Source organism: Schistocerca serialis, chromosome 5 (assembly GCF_023864345.2).
Source record: "Schistocerca serialis cubense isolate TAMUIC-IGC-003099 chromosome 5, iqSchSeri2.2, whole genome shotgun sequence".
Classification (NCBI taxonomy): domain Eukaryota; kingdom Metazoa; phylum Arthropoda; class Insecta; order Orthoptera; family Acrididae; genus Schistocerca; species Schistocerca serialis.
Window position 1 is genome coordinate 600,243,809 of NC_064642.1, and position 23,326 is coordinate 600,267,134.

Consider the following 23,326-nt stretch of genomic DNA (forward strand, 5'->3'; position numbering starts at 1 on the left):
ATCTTAAATCCTGAGGGATGGATGAAGTAGACGATACCAGCTAGTACTGACTCCAAATCAACTGTGACCTGAATTTGTGAGACTAATTCAGAATAGATGTGGAGAACCTTCATTACTGTCACTGTGGAGAATATTATTCTCCGAGAAACCGTAAGATCCTTGGCAATCACACTCGCTAAATCTGAGCAGTCTCCAGCTAGCGTACGTGTCAGTGGGTTCCAGCGGCCGTCGCTCTCAGCTGGTGACGGACGCGGCGCGATGTGTAGCTGGCGGTGCCCAGTGCGCCATCAGTCGACGTCGAGCTTCCTGAGCAGCGAGAACCCGGGCTGTCTGCGGGGCCGCCTGCTCTCGTCCGACACCATCTCGTCCTGGCGGACCAGCCACTCCCTGATGCCGGCCATTGTCGCCAAACTGAGCTCTGCAACAATGCAACAGGTGGAGGCTTAGCATCCGAACACCGGCCGAGTCCTGAGCAGCGTTTCTACGTAACGACGATCCTGGACAACTATGAGATATTCCGACATTCTTAGGTTACCTACGAATCAACATTTGACCGCAAACAGACTCAGACACATAACTGTAGTGGAAAAAAATGAGTTAAATTTTATTAAAGAAACAGTTTTTCGTTTTTTGTACGACTACCAGGCAGTGAAGTTGATAGTATCAATGAGGTTAAGGTTTCAGTAGTAGGAGAACTTAGGAACTGTTTGATGAAGAGACCGCTGAGATCATCAACGACTGGGAGAGCTATGTGTCCCTCCACACTTGGCGTTCAACGCCGCTACAGGCTGACTATGAAATAGCAGATGGTTGGTTCTATCTTACCTTGGGGGCCTGACTGCAGAATTTATTATACTTTGGTTTATTTATCCATCTGCTTTATTCGTTCTCAGACTGTCATCTACATGTTCTGCTCCTTGCAGTGCCCTTACTAGTGAAAACTTTCTGAAATTTGCCGATAGGTTACTGGGTGGGTATTACCTTTTGGTCTCTGACACACAACAGTTTCATAATGGCATCTTAGCCGTTTCCACACTTCGTCGATTGATGTCTGTGTTATCTATGGTTGATATTTCCTACGCAGGTTGATAGACTGGCTAGCGACACGTTTAATTGACACTGTCTTATTATACAGGGTGGTCCAATAATCGTGAACGGGCCAAATACCTCAAGAAATAAGTGTCAGACGAAAAAACTGCAAAGAACGAAACTTGTCTAGCTTGAAGGGGTAAACCAGATGGCGCTATGGTTGGCCCACTAAATGGCACTGCCATAGGTCAAATGGATATCAATTCTGTTTTTTAAAATAGGAACTCCCGTTTTTGATTACATATTCGTTTAGTACGTAAAGAAATATGAATGTTTTAGTTGGACCACTTTTTTCGCTTTGTGATAGATGGCGCTGTAATAGTCACAAACATATGGCTCACAATTTTAGACGAACAGTTGGTAACAGATAGGTTTTTTAAATTAAAATACAGAACGTAGGTACGTTTGAACATTTTATTTTGGTTGTTCTAATGTGATACATGTACCTTCGTGAACTTATTTCTGAAAACGCTTGCTGATACAGCGTGATAACCAGTAAATACCACATTAATGCAATAAACGCTCAAAATGATGTTCGTCAACCTCAATGCATTTGGCAATACGTGCAAGGACATTCCACTCAATAGCGAGTAGTTCGCATTCCGTAATGATGGCACATGCATTGACAATGCGCTGACGCATGTTGTCAGGCGCTGTCGATGGATCACGATAGCAAATATCCTTCAACTTGCCCCACAGAAAGAAATCCGTGGACGTCAGATCCGGTGAACGTGCGGACCATGGTATGGTGCTTCGATGACAGATCCACCTGTCATGAAATATGCTATTCAATACCGCTTCAACCGCACGCGAGCTATGTGACGGACATCCATCATGTTGGAAGGACATCGCTATTCTGTCATGCAGTGAAACATCTTGTGGTAACATCGGTAGAACATTACGCATGAAATCAGCATACATTTCACGGCAATGGGGGCAAATTATCCTTCCTCCCATAATCCCGCACCATACATTAACCCGCCATGGTCGCTGATGCTCCACTTGTAGCAACCATAGCGGATTTTCCGTTGCCGAATAGTGCATATTACGCCGGTTTACGTTACCGCTGTTGATGAATGACGCTTCGACGCTAAATAGAACGCATGCTAAAAATCTGTCATCGTCCCGTAATTTCTCTTGTGCCCAGTGACAGAGCTGTACACGAAGTTCAAAGTCGTCGCCATGCAATTCCTGGTGCATAGAAATATGATACGGGTGCAATCGATGTTGATGTAGCATTCTCAACACCGACGTTTTTAAGATTCCAGATTGTCGCGCAATTTGTCTGCTACCGATGTGCGGGTTAGCCGCGACTGCACCTAATACACGTACTTGGGCATCATCATTTGTTCCAGGTTGAGGCTGACGTTTCCCACGTGGCTGAACACTTCCTGTTTCCTTAAATAACTTAATTATCCGGCGAACAGTCCGGACACTTGGATGATGTCGTCCAGGATACGGAGCAGCATATATGGCAAACGTCCGTTGGGCATTTTGATTACAATAGCCATACATCAACACGATATCGACCTTTTCCGCAATTGGTAAACTGTCCATTTGTGCCCCTGCTCTCTTTCAGCGATTCTTGGAACAATTGTTGCTCACTGTCCCTGGTGTATAAATTACCAGGACGACATTGTTGTCACTGGCTCCACCACTGACGAACATCTTCAAAATCTCCGCACACTTTTTCATGTCTTACAGACTGCCGGTCTTAAGTGTAATCTTCAGAAATCACAATTTTTTCAGGCATCTATCACGTACTTGGGGTTTCAACTCTCTCTGGATGGTATTCGTCCACTTCAGCAAATACCGTCCACACTGGCGGAATGTTACGTGATACCACGTAATTAGGCGTTTGTGACTATTACAGCGCCGTCTATCACAAAGCGAAAAAAGTGGTCCATCTAAAACATTCCTATTTCTTTACGTACTACAAGAATATGTAATATAAATGGGGGTTACTATTTAAAACCGCCGTCGATATCCGTTTGACCTATGTCAGCGCCATCTAGCGGGCCAACAATAGCGCCATCTCGTTGCCTCCTTCAAGCTAGACGAGTTTTATTCTTTGTAGTTTATTCGTTTGACGTTTATTTCGTGAGATATTTGGCCCAGTCACTATCAACGGACCACCCTGTATATGGTACCAAAATCCTTGAAGACACTAGTACATATTCTGCAAATTATGTTGAGATAACGACCAGCCCCGGCTTCGCACAGGTAGCACCAAGTAGATACTGCTGGACTACTTACGTGACTTAGTTGTAATGTTTTTTGTGGGCCACTGCGCAGAGTTTTGAATAAAAATTAGAGACCAACTTTACGTAACTGAATATTTTCACTTTGAAATAACTAAAACAATGTAAGCGGCACACACCAGAAACGTTCTCAGGAGGTACGAATGGCATGTGTTCCACTTTTAATTGGCGTTTTACCGCATGATAATGCATCATGTCTAAGGTCACAAATGAAGTAAAATGAGCCACACCTGTTGTAGGAGTGCAGCATCTGACACCATTCCCCTTGCAAAGTACTGATTCATTGTGCAGATTCATTGCCGCAATTCTTTGCCATGGATTGTTTGTGGCACACTTTTTCATCCGGCCACAGAAAAAATCGTGTCTGCATCTAGGTTTGATTCAAGAAAATCAGAGATCTGAGAGTTGACACATCTGCTGTGCTGCTGGAGAAATTTTTTTTAACTAAACGAAGCAAAGCTGTAATCCCTGATGAAGTAATTCTTTGAAAATTCTTAGTTTTAGATATACGCCTTTTTTAGTGGTGCAGCTGCTCTAAAATGACTGCAGGGGAAGTATACGATACAAATACTTGGTTGTTTTGTATTTCGCAGCCTCTCATTGTAGCACGATGATGAAGGTGTTACATTTTCGTTGTTGTTCATATTTATTACCTTAGCTTGGAAGTTAAGTAACTTCCCATCTTCAAAGAATTTCCAGCGAACTGTTAATGAGTAATACGACTGCTAATCTGAGGGAAGTGCAAAAAATGGTTCAAATGGCTCTGAGCACTATGGGACTCAACTGCTGAGGTCAAAAGTCCCCTATAACTTAGAACTACTTAAACCTAACTAACCTATGGACAACACACACATCCATGCCCGAGGCAGGATTCGAACCTGCGACCGTAGCGGTCACGCGGTTCCAGACTCTAGTGCCTATAACCGCACGGCCTTTCCGGCCGGCGGGGGAAGTGCAGGTTGGCAACCTGAAGATATCGTCTTTTTTCCAAATGCGTCTCCCAATGGTCTGTGGGAGTCTTTGTAAACCGTCTATTCTCATTTCTGAACCCCATTCCATTCCGTGTGTTTAACGTTTCAAGGAGATCACACCCATTTTTTTTTCCTTTATTGAGTTTCGATTCCCCCTGAAGGGGACGGGCTGGCAGCAGCTTATTACGCCGCTCCTCAGCCTACAGAATTTGTTTTAAAAAGATGAAGATAATAAAAAAAATAACAGTTGGCGATAAAAACGGTGACTTAAAGGTAAAATGGCAGAAAATTCTGGAACGTAAAACATAAAACACAGGGTTGATGATGCTAATAAAATACAGAGGAAGCAGAAAAATAAGACACAGACAATTAAAAAACACGGCGGCAGTCTGGTTTCTGCTCGCAAGAGATATAAAATGCACACCCAGTGACAGCATGATTTCTGTTCGCAACAGTGTGGAAAGACGCACAACACTGAACACTCACTTGAATACTGCACTAAAAAGTTGGCGCAAATATGGCATACCACAGCCGAGAGCAGGTGGGGGGAAACTGGACAGATGACGGGGAAAAAAAGGGGGGAAGGGGAGGAAAAGTGAAGGGGAGAGGGGGGAAAGGACCCAATGGAAGCTGAGGATCCATAAGAGGGGTGGGGGTTGCTGAGCAGACGTGCCAGGGAGTGGGGAAAGCAAAGGAGGGGAATACAACCGACTTAGGGAGGGGGGAGAATGGAGATAGGGAGAGATTAGGCGGGGAGAAAACACAGGATGGAAGGGGGGAGGAAGAGGGAGCCCAGGGAAAGGACAGAGGAAAGGAGGGGGGTGAGGATCAGAGTTGATAGGAGGGATAAATGGAGGGAGAGAGGGCATCATCTGGGAGGGGTGTTGATGGAAGCCACCTTGGGAAAGGAGATGTAGGGTGTAGAGATGGAGGGTAGGGGGGGATACAACAGTGAAGACGTGGCAGGGGGCAGGGATGGGTGGGAGAGGAGAGGAGCAACCAGGGGGTAAGGGGGTTCAAGGCGGCGGGAGGTGTAGAGGATGAGGAATAGGAGCAGATGGGGGAAAGGAATGAGATCATAGAGGATCCGCATGGGGGACGGGAGGCGTATACGGAAGGCGAGGCGGAGTGCATGACGCTCAAGGATCTCGAGGGACACAGAATTTGGGGGTGGGGGGCAGATATCCAGGCAGGACTGGCATAACAGAGGATGGGATGGATTAAGGATTTGTAGGTGTGGAGGATGGTAGAGGGGTGCAACCCCCATGTCCGGCCAGAGAGGAGTTTGAGGAGTTGGAGGCGGTTGTGGGCTTTGGATTGGATGGAGCGGAAATGAGGGATCCAGGTGAGGTGACGGTCAATGGTGAGGCCAAGGTAGGTGAGGGTGGGGGTGAGGCGGACAGGACGGGTGCAGACAATAAGGGAGAAATCCAGGAGCCAGAAGGAGCGAGTGGTACGACCTACGATGATTGCCTGGGTCTTGGAGGGATTGATTTTCAAGAGCCACTGGTTACACCATGCAGCAAAAAGGTCAAGGTGACTCTGGAGAAGGCGTTGGGACCGTTGGAGGGTAGGAGCGAGGGCGAGGAATGCGGTGTCATCAGCATATTGCAAGAGGTGTACTGGAGGGGGGGGGGGTTGAGGCATTTCTGCCATGTACAGGAGGTATAGGAGAGGGGAGAGGGCACACCTGCAGAGGGGTAGAAGGTGTGGGAAGTGGCATTATGGATGGTAACATAGGAGGGGCGGTGGGAGAGGAAGGAGGCCATCAGATGGATGTAGTTGATACGAAGGGCGTAGGTTTGGAGTTTAAACAGGAGACTGGGATGCCAGACAGGGTCGTAGGCCTGTTCGAGGTCAAGGGAGACAAAAATGGCGGAGCTGGAGGGAGAGGAGATGACTGAGGCAGAGGAGTTGGTCATCAGCAGAGAAGGAAGATCGCAAGCCACATTGGGTGTTGGGGAGGAGGTGGTTTTGGCGGAGGTGGTGATGGATGCGCTGGGAAAGGATGGGTTCCAAGAGCTTGCTGAACACCGATGTGAGACACACAGGACGATAGGAAGAGGCATCAGATGGAGGCTTGTTGGGTTTGGAGAGCATCTGGATACGGGAGGTTTTCCACAGGTCAGGATAGAAGCCAGTGGCAAGGATGACATTGTAGATGGTGGAAAGGATTGAAAGGGAGGAGGGAGGGCAGTGTTTGAGGTGGCAGTAGGTAATGCAGTCATGGCCGGGAGCAGTGTTGCGTTTAGTGCGGAGTGTAAGGCTGATGTCCTGTGTAGTGATGGGAGTGTTAAGTTCAGATGGTGGTGCGTGGCCCAAGTACTGGAAGCTAGGAGCAAGGGGAGGAACAGAGGTATTTGTACGGTCCAAAACGTCAGGGAAGAGGGAATAATCAAAGTGGGGATAATCTGGAATGGAAAAAACATCGGAGAGGTGAGAGGCAAAGTGGTTGGCCTTACTGAGGTTGTCAGGAAAGGGACGGTCATTAAGGAGGAGAGGGTACTGGGGGGTGGGGCGGTTCCCGGTAAGGCGGTGGAAAGCAGACCAATACTTGGGAGAGGATATGGGGAGTGTGGTGTTCAGTTGTGTACATGTCTGGCGCCAGGCACGGCGTTTCTTCGCTGTAAGCAGGTTGCGGATATGTCTTGTAATTGCCGGTGGCGGGTAAATGTATCGCGGTCACGAGTGTGGAGAAAAGAGCGGTAGAGGCAGCGGGACTCTCGAAAGACGAGGACAGCCTGTGGAGGCAGGGCAGGGCGGTGAGGGTGGATGGCTTTGGTGGGGATATGGGTGGCGACGGCGTCAGACAAGGTCTGGTAGAGGAAGGCAGCAGTGCGAGAGATGTCATCAGGAGATTGGAGGGTAAGGTCGTGGCCGGCAACCTGGGTGTGAATGGAGTCCCGGTAGGCATCCCAGTTGGCACGGGAGTAATCATGGACACGTTTAGGAGGGACGACAGGGCGAGGAGCGTTGAGGGGATGGCGACCATTAGAGATAGTGAGGAGAACAGCAGCATGGTCACTGCTAATGAGGTCAAGGACATCTGCGGTGATGCGCCCAGGGAGGTTGGGAGAGGCAAGGACTACATCGGGAGTGGTGTTGGATTCAGGTCGGGTGTGCTGAGGCAGGGGAACCAGGTCTCCCTGGACGGTGGTGAGAAACTGATGCCACCGCTGGAGATCGGCAGGATCACAGCTGTGGATATTGAGGTCGGCGGCAATCATGTAGGTGGAGAAGGAGCGGTCAATGTGGGCCAGGAAATCGTACAGGATGGGGGTGCGAGGGCGGACATAAATGGTGGCACAGGTAATGGTAAGGGTGGGGAAGAAGAGGCTGAGGGTGAGATGCTTGGCAGGATTGTTAAGGAGAGGTTGGGGCTGGACAGGGAGGTGCTTGAGGTGGCCTATAGCAACTCCGCCACGCGCCAGCGGGTACGGGTTATTGGTGCGGTGAAGGGTGTAAGGAGCCATGGAGATGGAGATACGGGGTTGAAGGAAGGTTTCATTTAGGGTGAAGGCATCCACGCAGTGCTGACGGGGGGGTGTGGAGGAAGAGGAGTTTGTGGGTGGGCAGGGAGCGAATGTTGTGGTACAGGATACTGTAGGGTTGGTGTACCATGGGAGGGGAGAGTTAAACGAGGGTAGTGAGGGGGGTGAATGTGTAGTGGACCTGGTTGTGGGAGTATGTGGCATAGGTGGTAAGATGGAAGATGGAACGGGCAGCGAGGACGATTTGGGAAAGGGTGTGGGTGTGCTGGAAGGGGTGGATGTTTTGGAGCACAATGGTGATGAAACGGATGATGTCCTCTGCAGTAGGTGGAGGGCAGAACGAGTTGTTGGGGTGGATGGGGTCATCAACAGGACAGACAGGGACGGTGAGCTCAGGGGTGACGGGAGGAGGTATCGCTTTACACTTCGAGGAGTAGGTAGGATGTGGTTCATTGCAAGTGTTGCAGGAGGGGGGAGAGGTGAGGTTGGGGCAATTCTTGAGGAAGTGTGAAGCTTTGCAGTGGGGACAAGTAGGGGGGTTCTTGCTGGCAGAGGTAACGTGGTCGTTGTACGTGAGACAGCATTGGCAGCGGTAGGATTGGACTGGGGAACAGGAGGGGTCCACCTTACGACGGCGATTGTAGATGAGGGCTCCCTCGGTGAGGAGGCGGTCAATAAAGGAGGAGGATTCGGTGAATATCCACATGAGAAAAGTCAGCTCGGCATCATTGGAGATGCGACGGGCCGAGCGGATTTCAATGTCGGGCCGGGAGTTGAGTTCCGCCAACACCTCAGCCTCCGTGATCATGGGGCTAAGCTTCGTGATCACAGCGGTGAAGGTTGGCGGACGTCGGGGAGGTTGAGGCTGATGGGGAGACGACGGGGTGTGTTAGGGGGTGAGGGTTGCACGTTGGCCAAATTGGATATGGGGGATGTGGGAGAGGAGATCGGTGTGGAAGGAAGCATTGGGGGATTTAATGAGGACCGAGTCCTTGCGAGGAATCAGAAGGGAGATGGGGGCATTGGGGTAGTATTTCCAGAGGGCGAGGGTGAGGGAGTGGGCATCAAGGAATTGAGGGTCAGGATTGGAGAGGAAAAAGGTGTGGATGGCAGGCGTGGCGGGGGCGGGGGTCGGGGTCGCGTCCATGGGGGTGGGTGGGTCACAGGGATTGGGGGTTTTTTTGGAGGAGATTCCGGGGGAAGGGTCAACATTCGGGCGCTTTGAAGGTTTCGTCTGTCACGACTGGGTGGAGAGGGGGCTGGGGGACGGGTTGCAGGGGGAGATGGTGGTGGGCAGGACCACCCTGAGCAGCGGATGACGCAGAGGGAGGGGGTGTGGGTGTTACAGAGACCGTGGAACGTCGAGCCGAAATCTGCGCTGGCTTGGAGCCCGTCGGAGGCGGTGCAGGGAGCGGCGGAATGTCAGTAGCTGTCGATGGGGCGACAGTGCTAGGGAGGGGGAGTTGGGGGTGGTTACAGCCGAAAGTGGCGCAGGGGTGGGGTGGACAGGGAGAGAAGGAAGGATGGGATTGTGGTTGGAGCAGCGGAGGGAGAGGTGAAAATGACAGTGGTGGTGGGTTGGGACATGGTGGCGGCGCGCTATAAGGGCGGGGGCGGCGGCGGCGGCGGCAGACGGCGGCGGCGAGACGGCGGCGAGCACCGGCAGGCGGCGACCGAGCGGCGGGGACCAGGCGGCGGCGGCACGGCGGTAGGCGGCGACGACGGCGGCGGCGACCAGGCGGCGGCGGCGGAGGTGGTGGCGGCGGCGGCGGCGGCGGCGGCGAGCACCGGCAGCCGGCGACCAGGCGGCGGGGAGCACCAGCAGACGGCGGCGGCGGCGAGGAGGACCGGACGGCGAGCAGTAGTGACGGCGAGCAGGCGACACGGCAAGGAAATGGTGGGGCTCTTCCACGTCGAAGCCACCTTGAGAGTAGCCCAGGCAGTGAGAGTCTTCGGTGAAGAAGTGAGGGAATCCAACCATCGAATCGTTCACACCCATGTCTGTTTTCTTCCTTAAGAAGATCGCGAATCTACCAGTTTGTGAGCAATGCCACAATTTTTCAGTTGATGTGTACAAAATGTAGCTAACGCATCGATTTCTTGGTAATCTCAAAACGCTACATCCCTTCCTCACCTGTGGAGATACGTTTACCACGAAAGTGTCAATACAAATCTGAATACGCAATGGCATGTCTAAACTGAGCACATCGAAGCGAACACGTTCCGCCTGTTGTAAGTATATCATCATGCCATCGGGAGCTTTCCTTTCGAGTTCTGCCATCCACCGCTAGATGGCAGGGGCATTGTTTTCACTGTAGAGGTGTACTACAAGTCGTTGTAGTTTAACCGGTTTGCATGAAATATACATACATTTTTCATACAAACCATCCTAATAATTCAGTTGTTTATTTGTAAATACTGTATCAAAATCCCTAGAGTAGTTCTATACAGGCAGAACAGCTGCAAGGGACTGCAGCTTATGTGGTTATAGCAAAAGATAGACAGGAAACAGTGTACCCAAATTACAATTATTAAATTGGATATTTGATAACTTTTTTCTAAGTGCAAACTTTTGATTTAGAACTGCTTGCTATTCTCAAACTGGAAGAACACTACTTCTCTAAGTTTCAGTCCACATCTAGTAAAATATTTTAAATATTATGTACTATGATTAAGGCTGTTAACATTACAGTTTGTTTCTAGATTAATTAAATGAAATGGATGAAATAGTAAATCTCAGTCATAACATGTGGTATTAAGTCCTAATTGAACATAAAAGATGCTCAGATGATAGTATAATTAATAGAGAGACACACTTGGTTTGTTTATTTTTTTGAAACTACCTAAAAGTAGCATTTATGTGCAATTTTTAGAATGTTACCAATGTTAATTCACCTTTACATAGCGAACGAAGTTCCTTTGTCTTTGCCTTTATACAGTTTCACAAATGCGGTAAGTAGTACAGTTTTTGTCTCATATCGTATCTCACTACTGTCAGCCATTACGAGTATTTATTATTGCCGTCAAAATCGATTGTTACTAATCATCAGGCACTTGCAGGTAATGTCTTACAGTGTTTGCGTGTGCTTGTGTGAATACATATGGCGCATTATGTCTCATATTACTCGGCGGACCATTTAAAACACGAAATGAACAGTAGATGTCTATACACAGAATTTAAAAAAAAGGTTCAAATGGCTCTGAGCACTATGGGACTTAACATCTGTGGTCATCAGTCCCCTAGAACATAGAACTACTTAAACCTAACTAAGGACATCACACGTATCCATGCCCGAGGCAGGATTCGAACCTGCGACCGTAGCAGTCGCGCGGTTCCGGACTGAGCGCCTAGAACCGCTAGTCCACCGCGGCCGGCACAGAATTTAAAGAATGTATTGAGTTCTACTGTCCAAATAGAATGTTAGCCGAGCAGATGTGGCGTGCATATGTAGGTATTTTTAGAATAGACAAACCCTTCTACACCTCTTATAACTTGTTTCTTGAGTGTTAATATTATCTCATAAATTGCACAGGGTAGCATTTGCGATAGCAGATCGGAAAATGAAAATAACGATATAATACTACTTAACTGCAGAAGTGTCCATGGATAGATCCCAGAATTAATCTCGCTTGTAAACCCTATTATTGAACGCAATTTGTTACGAACAGAAAACTAGCTAAAACTAGAAATGGATACTACACAATTTTAATTTCCTCTTGGAACATTTGACGCAAATATCAACGACGGTAGAGATGTGCTTATAGCCGTAAATTATGCCAGATGTGAAATAATTTGCCGGCCGAAGTGGCCGCGCGGTTCTGGCGCTGCAGTCTGGAACCGCGAGACCGCTACGGTCGCAGGTTCGAATCCTGCCTCGGGCATGGATGTGTGTGATGTCCTTAGGTTAGTTAGGTTTAACTAGTTCTAAGTTCTAGGGGACTAATGACCTCAGCAGTTGAGTCCCATAGTGTTCAGAGCCATTTGAACCATTTTTTAAATAATTTGAATGAAGATAAGACGTGTTAAAGATTAATCCAGCATAATTATTATGCGTTTTTATAGGGCTTCTTCCGCATTAGCTGTAAAGGCGGAACATTTCAGAAAATTTCTGAAGGAAGAAGCCCGCGAATGTCAAAAAAGTGTTCAAATGTGTGTGAAATCTTATAGGACTTAACTGCTAAGGTCATCAGTCCCTAAGCTTACACACTACTTAACTTAAATTATCCTAAGGACAAACACACACACCCATGCCCGAGGGAGGACTCGAACCTCCGCCGGCACTAGCCGCACAGTCCATGACTGCAGCGCCTCAGACCGCCGCGAATGTCATGCTTTTATTGTAAAAGGCTATTACAAATAATTCAATTGTTTGAAGGGCTCTATATATTGTTCAAATTATTACGTTTACAAATATGATCGAAGCATGAATAGAGCAGTAAACTCACCAAGTTTGCATTTTACATTTTACAAAATATTTGATGAGTACCCCTCTGGTCACACGACACACTTCCAAACGGTACCCAAATTCATTCCATGGATTATGTAGCAATACATTGCCAATGGCATTGATGCTTTCTCTGAGCTGTACTAGCTTCTTGGCAGTAAGAAGGGGGAGGAGGGATGTTCCAATATACCCCAAAGGAAAAAGACCTAAGGCGTAGCGTAAGGTCACACGACGTGTGAGGGGGGGGGGGGGGGGGGAAGAGAAACAGAGGCACTTCGTCTTCATCATTAAATGTTTTCGCCGTTGCTGAATGGAATGTCGACAGTGAAAATTCGTGCCTGTCTGGGGCTAGCACCCAGATTTTCCACTTGTCGCTAGCGGTCGCCTTACTATTTGGCTACCCGAGCACGGCTCATGGACAGACCTAAGCTTTCATAGGTCGTCAAGCACGTGTCTACAACCTGTACTCAACATGTATATTCCAGTACAGGTGACAAATTTTACTTAAAAGTTGCTTGCCCGGTATCGGCGCATAAATACGATATTGCGTTGGCTGCAATATTCTGAATTACGATGCGAAGTTGCTTCGGACATGGATGTAAGTGGGTGTTACGTCTTGGAAGGTAAAACTTCCGGAGCAAGTAGTCATTAGTGGGAACAACAACAACAACAACTGCAGCATACCAAGGTAAGACGTACCCGTCACAGTCTTTTCACAAAGGAAAAAAAAAACCATCCACACAGCTGCGGCGAATTTCCTCCATGCGCCACAGTTTCACGAGGATTCTCACTGCCACACAAACTCTCACAATGTGACGATTAACCTTTCCAGATAAAGGGAAAGCTACTTAGTCGCTGAAAATCAGGTCGGAGGTGAAATTTTCATCCTGCAGTGTAATGAAAAACTGAAGGCGCTGGTCGTAATATTCCGGTTTTAACTGTTGCAAGAGCTACAGACGCTACGGTTTGAAATGTAATCGCTGTCGCAAGTTATTTCAGACAGTTTCTGCAACGTTGCAGGTTCACGGCTTGCTCTGGCAATTGATTTTTTTGGGGACAGGCGGTGTTGGGGAGGGCGGGGGAGAACTGCATACGAAAATTTCTCTCACTCTCTCCAAGGCACGGTTGCATCTGGCACACTATGTCGACCGGTTCCTCCCCGGTTACGGAGACAATGTGCCCCTAAATTGTCGATATCAACGCACAGTTCTCTGTTTACATGGTATTTCTTTTCCTTAATTCCCGCATTCCTGTTGTAAGAGCATATTTCAACACACAAACTCTTTCTTTGCTTAACAACCATTTTGTAAAAGCACTACACTCGTAACGTCCACTGAGGGATGGGAGGAGGGGGGGGGTGGAGTTTACGACTCTGTTCATGCATCAGTCACATTTGTACATGTAATACTTCGGAAAATAAAGAACTTTGAAAACTAATGACTCGTTTATGGTAGCTCTGTATTACTACAGGGCTCACAAATACACTGAAGCGCCAAAGAAAGTGGTATGGGTATGAGTGTTTCAAATACAAAGATATGTAGACAGGCAAAATAGGGCGCTATGGTCGACAACGCCTATGAAGGCAACAGGTGTCTGGCGCAGTTGTTAGATCGTTTAATGCTGCTACAATGGCAGGTTATCACGGTTTAAGTGAGTTTGTTACGTGTTGTTATAGTCGCAAACGAGCGACAGGACACTGTATTTCCGAGGAAGCGTAAGACCATTTCACGAGTGTACCCTGAACACTTGTGGACACCGTTGGAGAAAAGAGAAACACTTGCATGAATATCAAGAGCTAAGCTGGAAACCCAGTTCTAAGTAAAGAAGGGAAAGCAGAAAAGTGGAAGGAGTATGTAGAGGGTCTATACAAGGGCGATGTTCTTGAGAACAGTATTATGCAAATGGAAGAGAATGTAAATGAAAATGAAATAGGAGATATGATACTGCGTGAAGAGTTTGACAGATCACTCAAAGACCTAAGTCAAAAAAGGCCCCGGGAGAAGACATCATCCCATTAGAACTACTGACAGCCTTGGGACAGCCCGGCCTAACAAAACTCTACCATCTAGTGAGCAAGATATATGAGACAGGCGAAATACCCTCAGACTTCAAGAAGAATATATTAATTCCAATCCCAAAGAAAGCAGGTGTTGACAGACGTGAAAATTACCGTACCATCAGTTTAATAAGCCACGGCTGCAAAATAATAACACGAATTCTTTACAGACGAATGGAAAAACTTGTAGAAGCCGATCTCGGGGAAGATCAGTTTGGATTCCGTAGAAATGTTGGAACACGTGAGGCAATACTGACCCAACTACAAATCTTATAAAATAGATTAAGGAAAGGCAAAGTTACGTTCCTAGCATTTGCAGACTTAGAGAAAGCTTTTGACAATGTTGACTATAATACTCTCCTTGAAATTCTGAAGGTGGCAGGGGTAAAATACAGGGAGCGAAAGGCTATTTACAATTTGTACAGAAAACAGATGGCAGTTATAACAGTCGAGGGGCATGAAAGGGAAGCAGTGGTTGGGAAGGGAGTGAGACAGGGTTGTAGCCTCTCCCCGATGTTATTCAATCTGTGTATCGAGCAAGCAGTAAAGGAAACAAAAGAAAAATTCGGAGTAGGAATTAAAATCCATGCAGAAGAAATAAAAATTTGGAGGTTCACCGATGACATAGTAATTCTGTCAGAGACAGCAAAGGACCTGGAAGAGCAGCTGAACGGAATGGACAGTGTCTTGAAAGGAGGATGTAAGATGAACACCAACAAAAGCAAAACAATGATAATGGAATGTAGTGGAATTAAATCGGTTGATGCTGCGGAAATTAGATTAGAAAATGAGACGCTTAAAGTAGTAAATGTGTTTTACTGTTTGAGGAGCAAATTATCTGATGATGGTTGAAATAAAGAGGATATAAAATGTAGACTGGCAATGACAAGGAAAGCGTTTCTGAAGAAGAGAAATTTATTAACATCGAGTATAGATTTAAGTGTCAGGAAGTCGTTTCTGAAAGTATTTGTATGGAGTGTAGCCATGTATGGAAGTGGAACGTGGACGATAAATAGTTTAGACAAGAAGAGAATAGAAGCTGAGGCCTCAAGGGTTTACCAATTTGGTATTGGAGGGCAGCGTGGAAGGTAGAAATCGTAGAGGGAGACTGAGAGATGAATACACTAAACAGATTCAGAAGGATGTAGGTTGGATTAGGTACTGGGAGATGAAGCTTGCACAGAATAGAGTAGCATGGAGAGGTGCATCAAACCAGTCTCTGGACTGAAGACCACAACAAAAACAACAACAACAAGCCTGAATATGAGGAATCCGGTAAAATATCAAATGGCTTCTGTCCCGACACAGAAGCCAATAGGCAGTTTGTCGACAAGTGGCCACGAAAGCCTTAAGAATTTTGTAAAATATCAAATCTTCGACATCACTGCGACCGGAAAGAGATCTCGCAAGAACTGGACCAATGACGAGTGAAGACAGTCGTTCAACATGACAGAAGTGCAACCCTTCCGTAAATTGCTTCAGATTTCAATGCTGGGCAATCAACAAGTATCGGCGTGCGAACCAATGAACAAACATCATCGATGTGGGCTCTCGGAGCTCGTGTACCCATGACGACTGCACCACACAAAGCTTTACGCCTCGCCTGGGCCCGTCAACACCGACATTGGACTGTTTATGACTGGAAATATGATGCCTAGTCGGACGAGTCTCGTTTCAAATTGTATCTAATGGACGGACGTGTACGGGTATGGAGACAACGACATGAATCCATCGACCTGCATGTCAGCAGGGACTGTTCAAGCTGGTGGATGCTCGGCAATGGTGTGGAGGGTGTACAGTTGGAGTCCTATGGGACCCCTGATACGTCTAGATACGACTCTGACATGTGACACACACGTAAGCATCCTGTCTGATCACCTGCATTCATCCGTTCATGTCGATTGTGCATTTCGACTGACTTGGGCAATTCCCGCAGGACAATGCGACAGCCCACACGTGCAGGATTGCTGCAGAGTGGGTCCAGGAACACTCTTCTGAGTTTAAACACTTACGTTGGCCACCAAACTCCGCAGACATGAACATTATTGAGCGTATCTGGGATGCCTTGCAACTTGCCGCTCAAATCATACCTCCACCCCATCGTACACTTGTTGAATTATGGACAGCCTGCAGGATTCATGGTGTCAGTTACCTCCAGCACTACTACAGACATTAGTTGAGTCCGTGCCAGGTGTTGTGGCGGTTTCTGAGTGCTTGCCGGGGCCCTACACGATATTAGGCAGGTGTACCAGTTTCTTTGGCTCTTCAGTGTATTTAGAGCGGCTGTTAAGGACGAACATTCATGTGATGTTCTAAATAAATAATTTGGTAATGCCTTGGAGCAGTTAATTTGAGAAGCGACTTCTGGAACTGTATGTTAAAGGAGACCCTCAGACTTATTAAACAGGGATAGGGATGAGGGCATATGGCAGGGGGAACTATCCTGAGTACTTGGATAGCAGGTTTTTATGTGACGGCTACTATCTTCCAAGAAATTAGATGTTGATATTTTATACCATAACGTTATCCACAGTTTACAGCAAACGAGCGTATTGCAACGGCTATGACTCACTTTTTAAATTTCATCTACATAAATAAAAAATATATATCACACTAAAAATTTTAATAAATAGTCCTCTTCGTCATATTAATTTCATTAACAAATCAATCATTACAACAAATTTTCTTCAAATATGTATTCCGTTTTTACAGTATAGGATACAGTATTGTCTTACTCGCTCCATCGCTTTGCGTGCTAGAACGGAATTCCAGGTGGTATTTTTCATAGAAGCAACCGAAAAACAAATTCGTATACCAAACCGCACACGTAATGAAAGCTACTGCCTTGCCGGCACACGGATCTTCCAGAAGTGTTACTGAAAACACAGATCGGTTGCATTCAAAAACATTGTTCTTTCTTCGGTCAACTTCGACACGGACGACGTATATTTGATAATTCCTCGGCCGTAGATGCACTTATTTGATACAGAATCAGAGAATGTATTTTTGCGCCGTCTTCCCTCGTAGCTATTTTTCTATCAGCCTTTAGCAAGTTGTATTTTGATTTTTTTCGTGAAAATTTTAACTTGCCCATAAAAACATACATCACAGCGTTGGTAAGGCGGAGTACATTTGAGTGGCGTACTTTTTACGGTTCAGATGGATGCTTCCGTTTCATCTACAAAAAGTTGACTGTGAGGTGTCTGGCCAGTTCACGCTTCCCACGAATAAGCACTGTAAAAGTCCTAATCTACACCTGCAGCGTGGGAATCATGAACCTTGGCCTTTGTACTACCGTCACTTGGTCGAACGACGAGAGCGTTACGGTTATAGTCGTCACGCACGAAACTTCAGTTTCGATTTTCTCGAAAACTAATGGCCGTATTATCAAAAGCCCCTATCCAGGCACTCGAGGAAGGCTCCTCTACAACATACCCGTGATTAACAAGTCTGACGGTCCCTTTGTTACATGAAAGGTTAACCAAAGACAGAACTTTTAGAGCAGAGGCTCATTCATGATACGACTGTTGGAGCATCAATTTCTACCGGTGGGGATAGGAATGTATAGACAAGTAGGAAAATGTTTCTGCTAAGCAAGTGCGACCAGAAACGAATTTCGAATTACCTGGGTAATGAAAATCAAGCTTTCACCTCTGCGATTGAAAATGTGTAGTTCAAGTGGAGAAAACTTCAAAAGTGCTGTAAAGTACGTCTTAGATTGATATGTTCTGAGCGAAGTTATGAGGGAAGAGAAAGATCTTCCGTGGTTCAACAGTCATTTAGAAATCCACTCCAAAAGCAAAAACAGTTTCATCGCAGATCTGAAAGCCGTCAAATCCTCACAGACAAGCAAACTCTGAATAAATATCAAATGGACCTAAGGATAGCCTTCTCTGATGCGTTCAGTGGATAACAAAGTGTTATTCAACATACCGATATCACAGGAAAGCCTAAGAGCTTCGTCGTATGTTAAATCAGTAAATGGAAGATGGGGAATCACAGAGAGTATGTCAAAATATTATGTTCGGAGTCCGAAATCGTTTCACTGAAGAATATAGTACTGTTCGCTTCATTTTCAGTCATTGCACGAACATATGACATTTGAAGATAAGCAACTGCAGGGTAGTAAATCAACTGAAATGCTTAACCAGAGGAAAGATTATGCCGGTTGGGATACTTATGTTTTTATATTGCTGTTCGATCCATATACAAACGCTCGCTCGGCGAAATATCCGTATCAAAAGACTGCGAAGTTGCAAGGTCATACCAGTACTCAATTACAGATGTAGGAATAGTACGACGAATTACAGATCCATATCACTGACACCGATTTTCAGTAGGATTTTGAAACATATATTGTGTTCTAACTTTGTGAATTACCTCGAGGAAAACGATTTGTTGACACGCACAGTCAGCAAGATTCAGAAAAAATCGTTCTTGTGGAACACAACTAGTTCTTCATTCGGACGAAATAGTGAGTGCTGTCGACAGGGGATCTCAAATTGATTCTATATTTCTAAATTTCAGAAAGCTTTTGATAACATCTCTTGAAAGCGACTTCTAATCAAGCTACGTACCTATGGAATACCGGGGTTTCTTGTTGGAAAGATCAAAGTTGGTAATAATTGACGGAAAAGCATCGAGTCAAATGAACCCATATCTGGCGTTCCGCAAGGAAGTGTTATAGGTCCACTGCTGTTCCTTATGTATAAAAACGGTTTACGAGACAATCTGGGCAACCCACTTAGGTTGTTTGCAGATGATGATATCATTTACCGTCTAGTAATGTCATCAGAATATCAAAACCAATTGTAAAATTATTTAGACACGATATCTGTATGTTGCGACAAGTAGCAATTGATCCTAAGTGATTAAAAGTGTGAGGTCTTTCACATGAGTACTGAAAGAAACTAGTTTACCTTCACTTCCACGATAAATCACACAAACCTAAAGACTGCCGCTTCAACCAAATACCTATTAACTATAATTACGAACAGCTTAAATAGGAACGATAACACAGATAATGTTGTGAGGAAGGCAAACCAAAGACTGCGCTTCATTGGCAGAACACTCAGAAAATGCAACAGGGCTACGAAGAGATTGCCTACACTGCGCTTGTCCGGCCTCTGCTACAGTACTGCTGTGAAGTATGGGATCCTGACCATTTAAGATTGATGGAGGATATGGAAAAAGTACGAAGAAGGGCAGCTCGTTTTGTATCATCACAAAATAAGGGAGAAAGTGTACCGTATACTATACATGAGTTGTAGTGGCGTATTTCTTTGCGACAAGTTGCATGAAATTTTAGTCTCCAACGTTCTGCTCCGATTTCAGTGTTCTTTTAACCCACGTGCTGTTGGAACGGTGGAGAAACAGCCTGAAAGTTGTTCCATGAACCCTTTGCCGAGCACTTAGGTGTGAATTAATGAGTAGCCATGTATAGGTAGGTACAGCTGTAGCAACAATCTGTCGCTGGCCAACGGACGAATTAAGCTTGCTTCAAACAGATGCACATGCCTAATACGGGCCTACATCACTAATATGGATCTGGCGTAATATTTTGAACACGTTTTATGCTCGCGTATTATGATCTTACTAGGTACCGAAAATATCTTCTCTCGAGATCAACTACCATTGCTGGAAGGCAAATCGCTACTTTTGTCCACTTGACTCAGGCTGTAGATACCGATGACCAGGCTGATGCCAACTGCCTCCACTGTCGAAAGCCTTTCGGTACACTACCACAGTGTCACTTAACGAGGAGAAATTAAGTGTACAGAACAGTAGTCCGACTTTGTGACTGGGCTGAAGAGTTATCAGCACGTGGAGTACAGCAGTTATTTCTTTGTTCTCGTTGCGGTTTTCAGTCTGAAGACTGGTTCGATGTAGCTTTCCAAACTATCATATCTTGTCGAAGCCTCTTTCTCTTCGAATAACTCCTGCAACCCACATCCTTTTGAATCTGGTTACTGTATCCATCTCTTAGTATACCTCCAAAAATTTAACCTCCCACACTTCCCTCCTATACAAATTGGTGATCTCTCGACGTCTCAGAATGTGTCCTATCGATCCCTTCGTCTGGTCAGGTTGTGCCACAAAATTATTTGCTCTCCAAGCCTACTCAGTAACTCTTCATTAGCTACGTGATCCAACCATCTAATCTCCAGCGTTCTTCAGTAGCACCACATTTCATAAGCTTCTATTTTCTTCTTGTCTAAATTATTAATAGTTCATCTTTCACATCAATCCATGGCTATACGCCATACAAATACTTTCAGAAAAGACTTCCTGACACTTAAATCTGTATTCGATGTCAACAAATTTCTTTTCTTCAGAAATGCTTTTCTTGATATTGCCAGTCCACGTTTTACATCCTCTCTAATTCGGCCATCATTTGTTATTTTGCCGCCCAAATAGCAAAACTTATCTACCACATTAAGTGTCTCGTTTATAATCTAATCCTCTTATCATCACATCATCTAATTCGACTACATTCCCATTATCCTTGTTGTGCTTTTGTTTGTGTTCATTTTATATCCTCGTTTTAAGACAATGTCCATTCGTCCAACTGCTCTTCCAAGACTTTTGCTGTCTCTGTCAGAATTACAATGTCATCGGCAAAGCCAAGGTTTTTATTTCTTCTCCCTGAACTTTAATTACTATTCCAAACTTATCTTTGGTTTCCTTCACTGCTTGCTCAGTGTACAGGTTGAATGACATCGGTGATAGGCTACAACCCTGTCTCACTCCCTTCTCCACCACTGCTTTCCTTTCATGCCCCTCGAGTCTTTTAACTGCCTACACGTTTCTGTACAAGATGTAAATAGTCTTTCGTTTCCTGTATTTTATCCCTGCCACCTTCACAGTTCCAAAGAGAGTGTTCCAGTCAACGTTCTAAAAAGCTTTCTCTAAGTCTACAAATGCTATAAACGTAGGTTTGCCTTTCCTTAACCTATCCTCTAAAGTAAGTTGTAGGGTCAGTCTCGCTTCACGTGTTTCTTCATTTCTCCGGAATCTAAAATGATCTTCCCAGAGATCGACTTCTACTGGTTTTGCCATTCTTCTGTAAGATATTCGTGTTATTATTTTCCAGCTATGACTTATTAAACTGATAGTTCGGTAATATTCACACCAGTCAGCATCTTCTTTCCTTGGAACTTGAATTATTATATTATTCTTGAACTCTGAGGTATTTTCCCCGTCTCATACATCTCGCACACCAGATGGAAATGTCATGGCTGGTTCTGACGGAATGTTGTCTACTCCTGGGGCCTTGTTTCGACTTCCGTCTTTTAGTGCTCTGTTGGATATTCATTTACGTCCTCTTCCATTTATATAACATTGATTTCAAGTAAATCTCCATTGTAAAGACCCTCTGAATATTCCTTCCGCCTTTCAGCGTTCCCTTCTTTGCTTAAGACTGGTTTCCGACCTGAGCTATTGATATTCATACAGCTGCTTTTCCTTTCCCCAAAGGCCTCTTTAATTTTCCCGTGCGTGGTCTACTCCTTACATTTGTCCTCTAGCCATTCGCGCTTAGCAATTGTACACTTCCTTCCATCACCATTTTTAGACATTTGTATTCCGTTTCGCCTGCTTCGTTTAATGTATTTTTATATTTTCTCCTTGCACTAGTTGATTTCAATATCTCCTGTATTAACCAGGGATTTATACTATGTCTCATATTTTTACTTGTCTGATCCTCTGCTGCCTTCACTATTTCTTTTCTTAAAGTTACCGTCTTCTATTGTATTCCTTTCCCCTGTTCTTGTTAATCGTCCCCTAATGCTCCCTCTGAAAGTCTCAACAACCTCTTGTTCTTTGAACTTACGCAGGTCCCATCTCCTAAATTTTCTACATTTTTACGGTTTCTTTGGTTTTAATCTACAGTTCAGAAGCAATAAATTGTGTTCACAGTCCACATCTACCGCTGGAAATGTCTTACAACTTAAAATCTGGTTCCGAAATCCTTGTCTTAGTATTACATAATCAATCTCAAGGTCCCTTCCAAGTGCATAACCTTCTTTCATGACTCTTAAACCAACTGCTAGCCATGAGTGAACTGTGCTCTGTGCAAAACACTACTAGGCAGTTTCCTCTTTCATTCTTTTCCCCAGTACACGTTCACCTACTATTTCTCTTTCTCTTCCTTTTCGCAATTTGTATTCTAGTCCAATATCATTATTAAACTTTCGTCTCTCTTAACGTTCTAAATAATCTGTTTTATCTCATCATACATTTCTTCCATCTCTTCATCATGTGTAGAGCTATTTGGCATATGAACTTGTACTACAGTGGTGGGTATGGACTTCTTGTCTATTCTGGCTACAATACTGCGTTCACTATGCTGTTCGTAGTAGCTTACCTGTATTCCTATTTTCTTATTCATTATAAATCCTATTCCTGCATTACCCCTAATTGATTTTGTCTTTATAACCCTGTGTTCACCTAACCTGAAGTCCTGTTCCTTTTGCCATCGAACTTCACTAATTCAATCTTTCCATTTCCCTTTCTAAATTTTCTAAGAAAAATCTTCAGACATTTAAGTAACGTACACAAGCAGAGTGTTCATGACTGCTAGTGTCCATGATATATGTAAATGACCTATTAATCACAAGGTATATAAATGAGCCAATGAAGAAAGTTGGAACCATCAGACGCTGTTCGCGGACGATGAAGATATACCCAGAAAATTGTAGCGAAACCCAGGAAGATCTATAGATAAACGTCACTTGGAGCAGAGACTGCCGACTGTGTATAGTTATGCGGGGACAATCACTATTGTTTGATTAAACGATTGCCGAACAATCATCTGAAACAAACACTCTAGTACCAGAAATTTTGGTACGGAAACATTTGAAATTGAACCGTATTATATGGATATGGTGTTCTTTCAGAAAGACGCCAGGTACATTTTCTGTGACATTTCGGCAGATATTTGCAGTTTCGTTTTTTCAGTGTCTGTCTATAGTCAAATAATGCTCATGACGTCCTTCATGCGACGTCCAGTTTC

The 23,326-nt window shown here is 45.2% G+C and overlaps 1 protein-coding gene across 1 annotated transcript in view; it reads right to left on the reverse strand.

Annotated features, from left to right (window-relative positions):
* Positions 1–287: 287 nt before the first annotated feature.
* LOC126482126 (clavesin-2-like) overlaps positions 288–23,326 on the reverse strand; it is an 89,227-nt gene continuing 66,188 nt past the window's right edge. The window contains exon 6 of the mRNA XM_050106102.1: positions 288–418. Coding sequence (XP_049962059.1) covers positions 288–418 — 131 coding nt within the window. The remainder of the gene's footprint in view (positions 419–23,326) is intronic.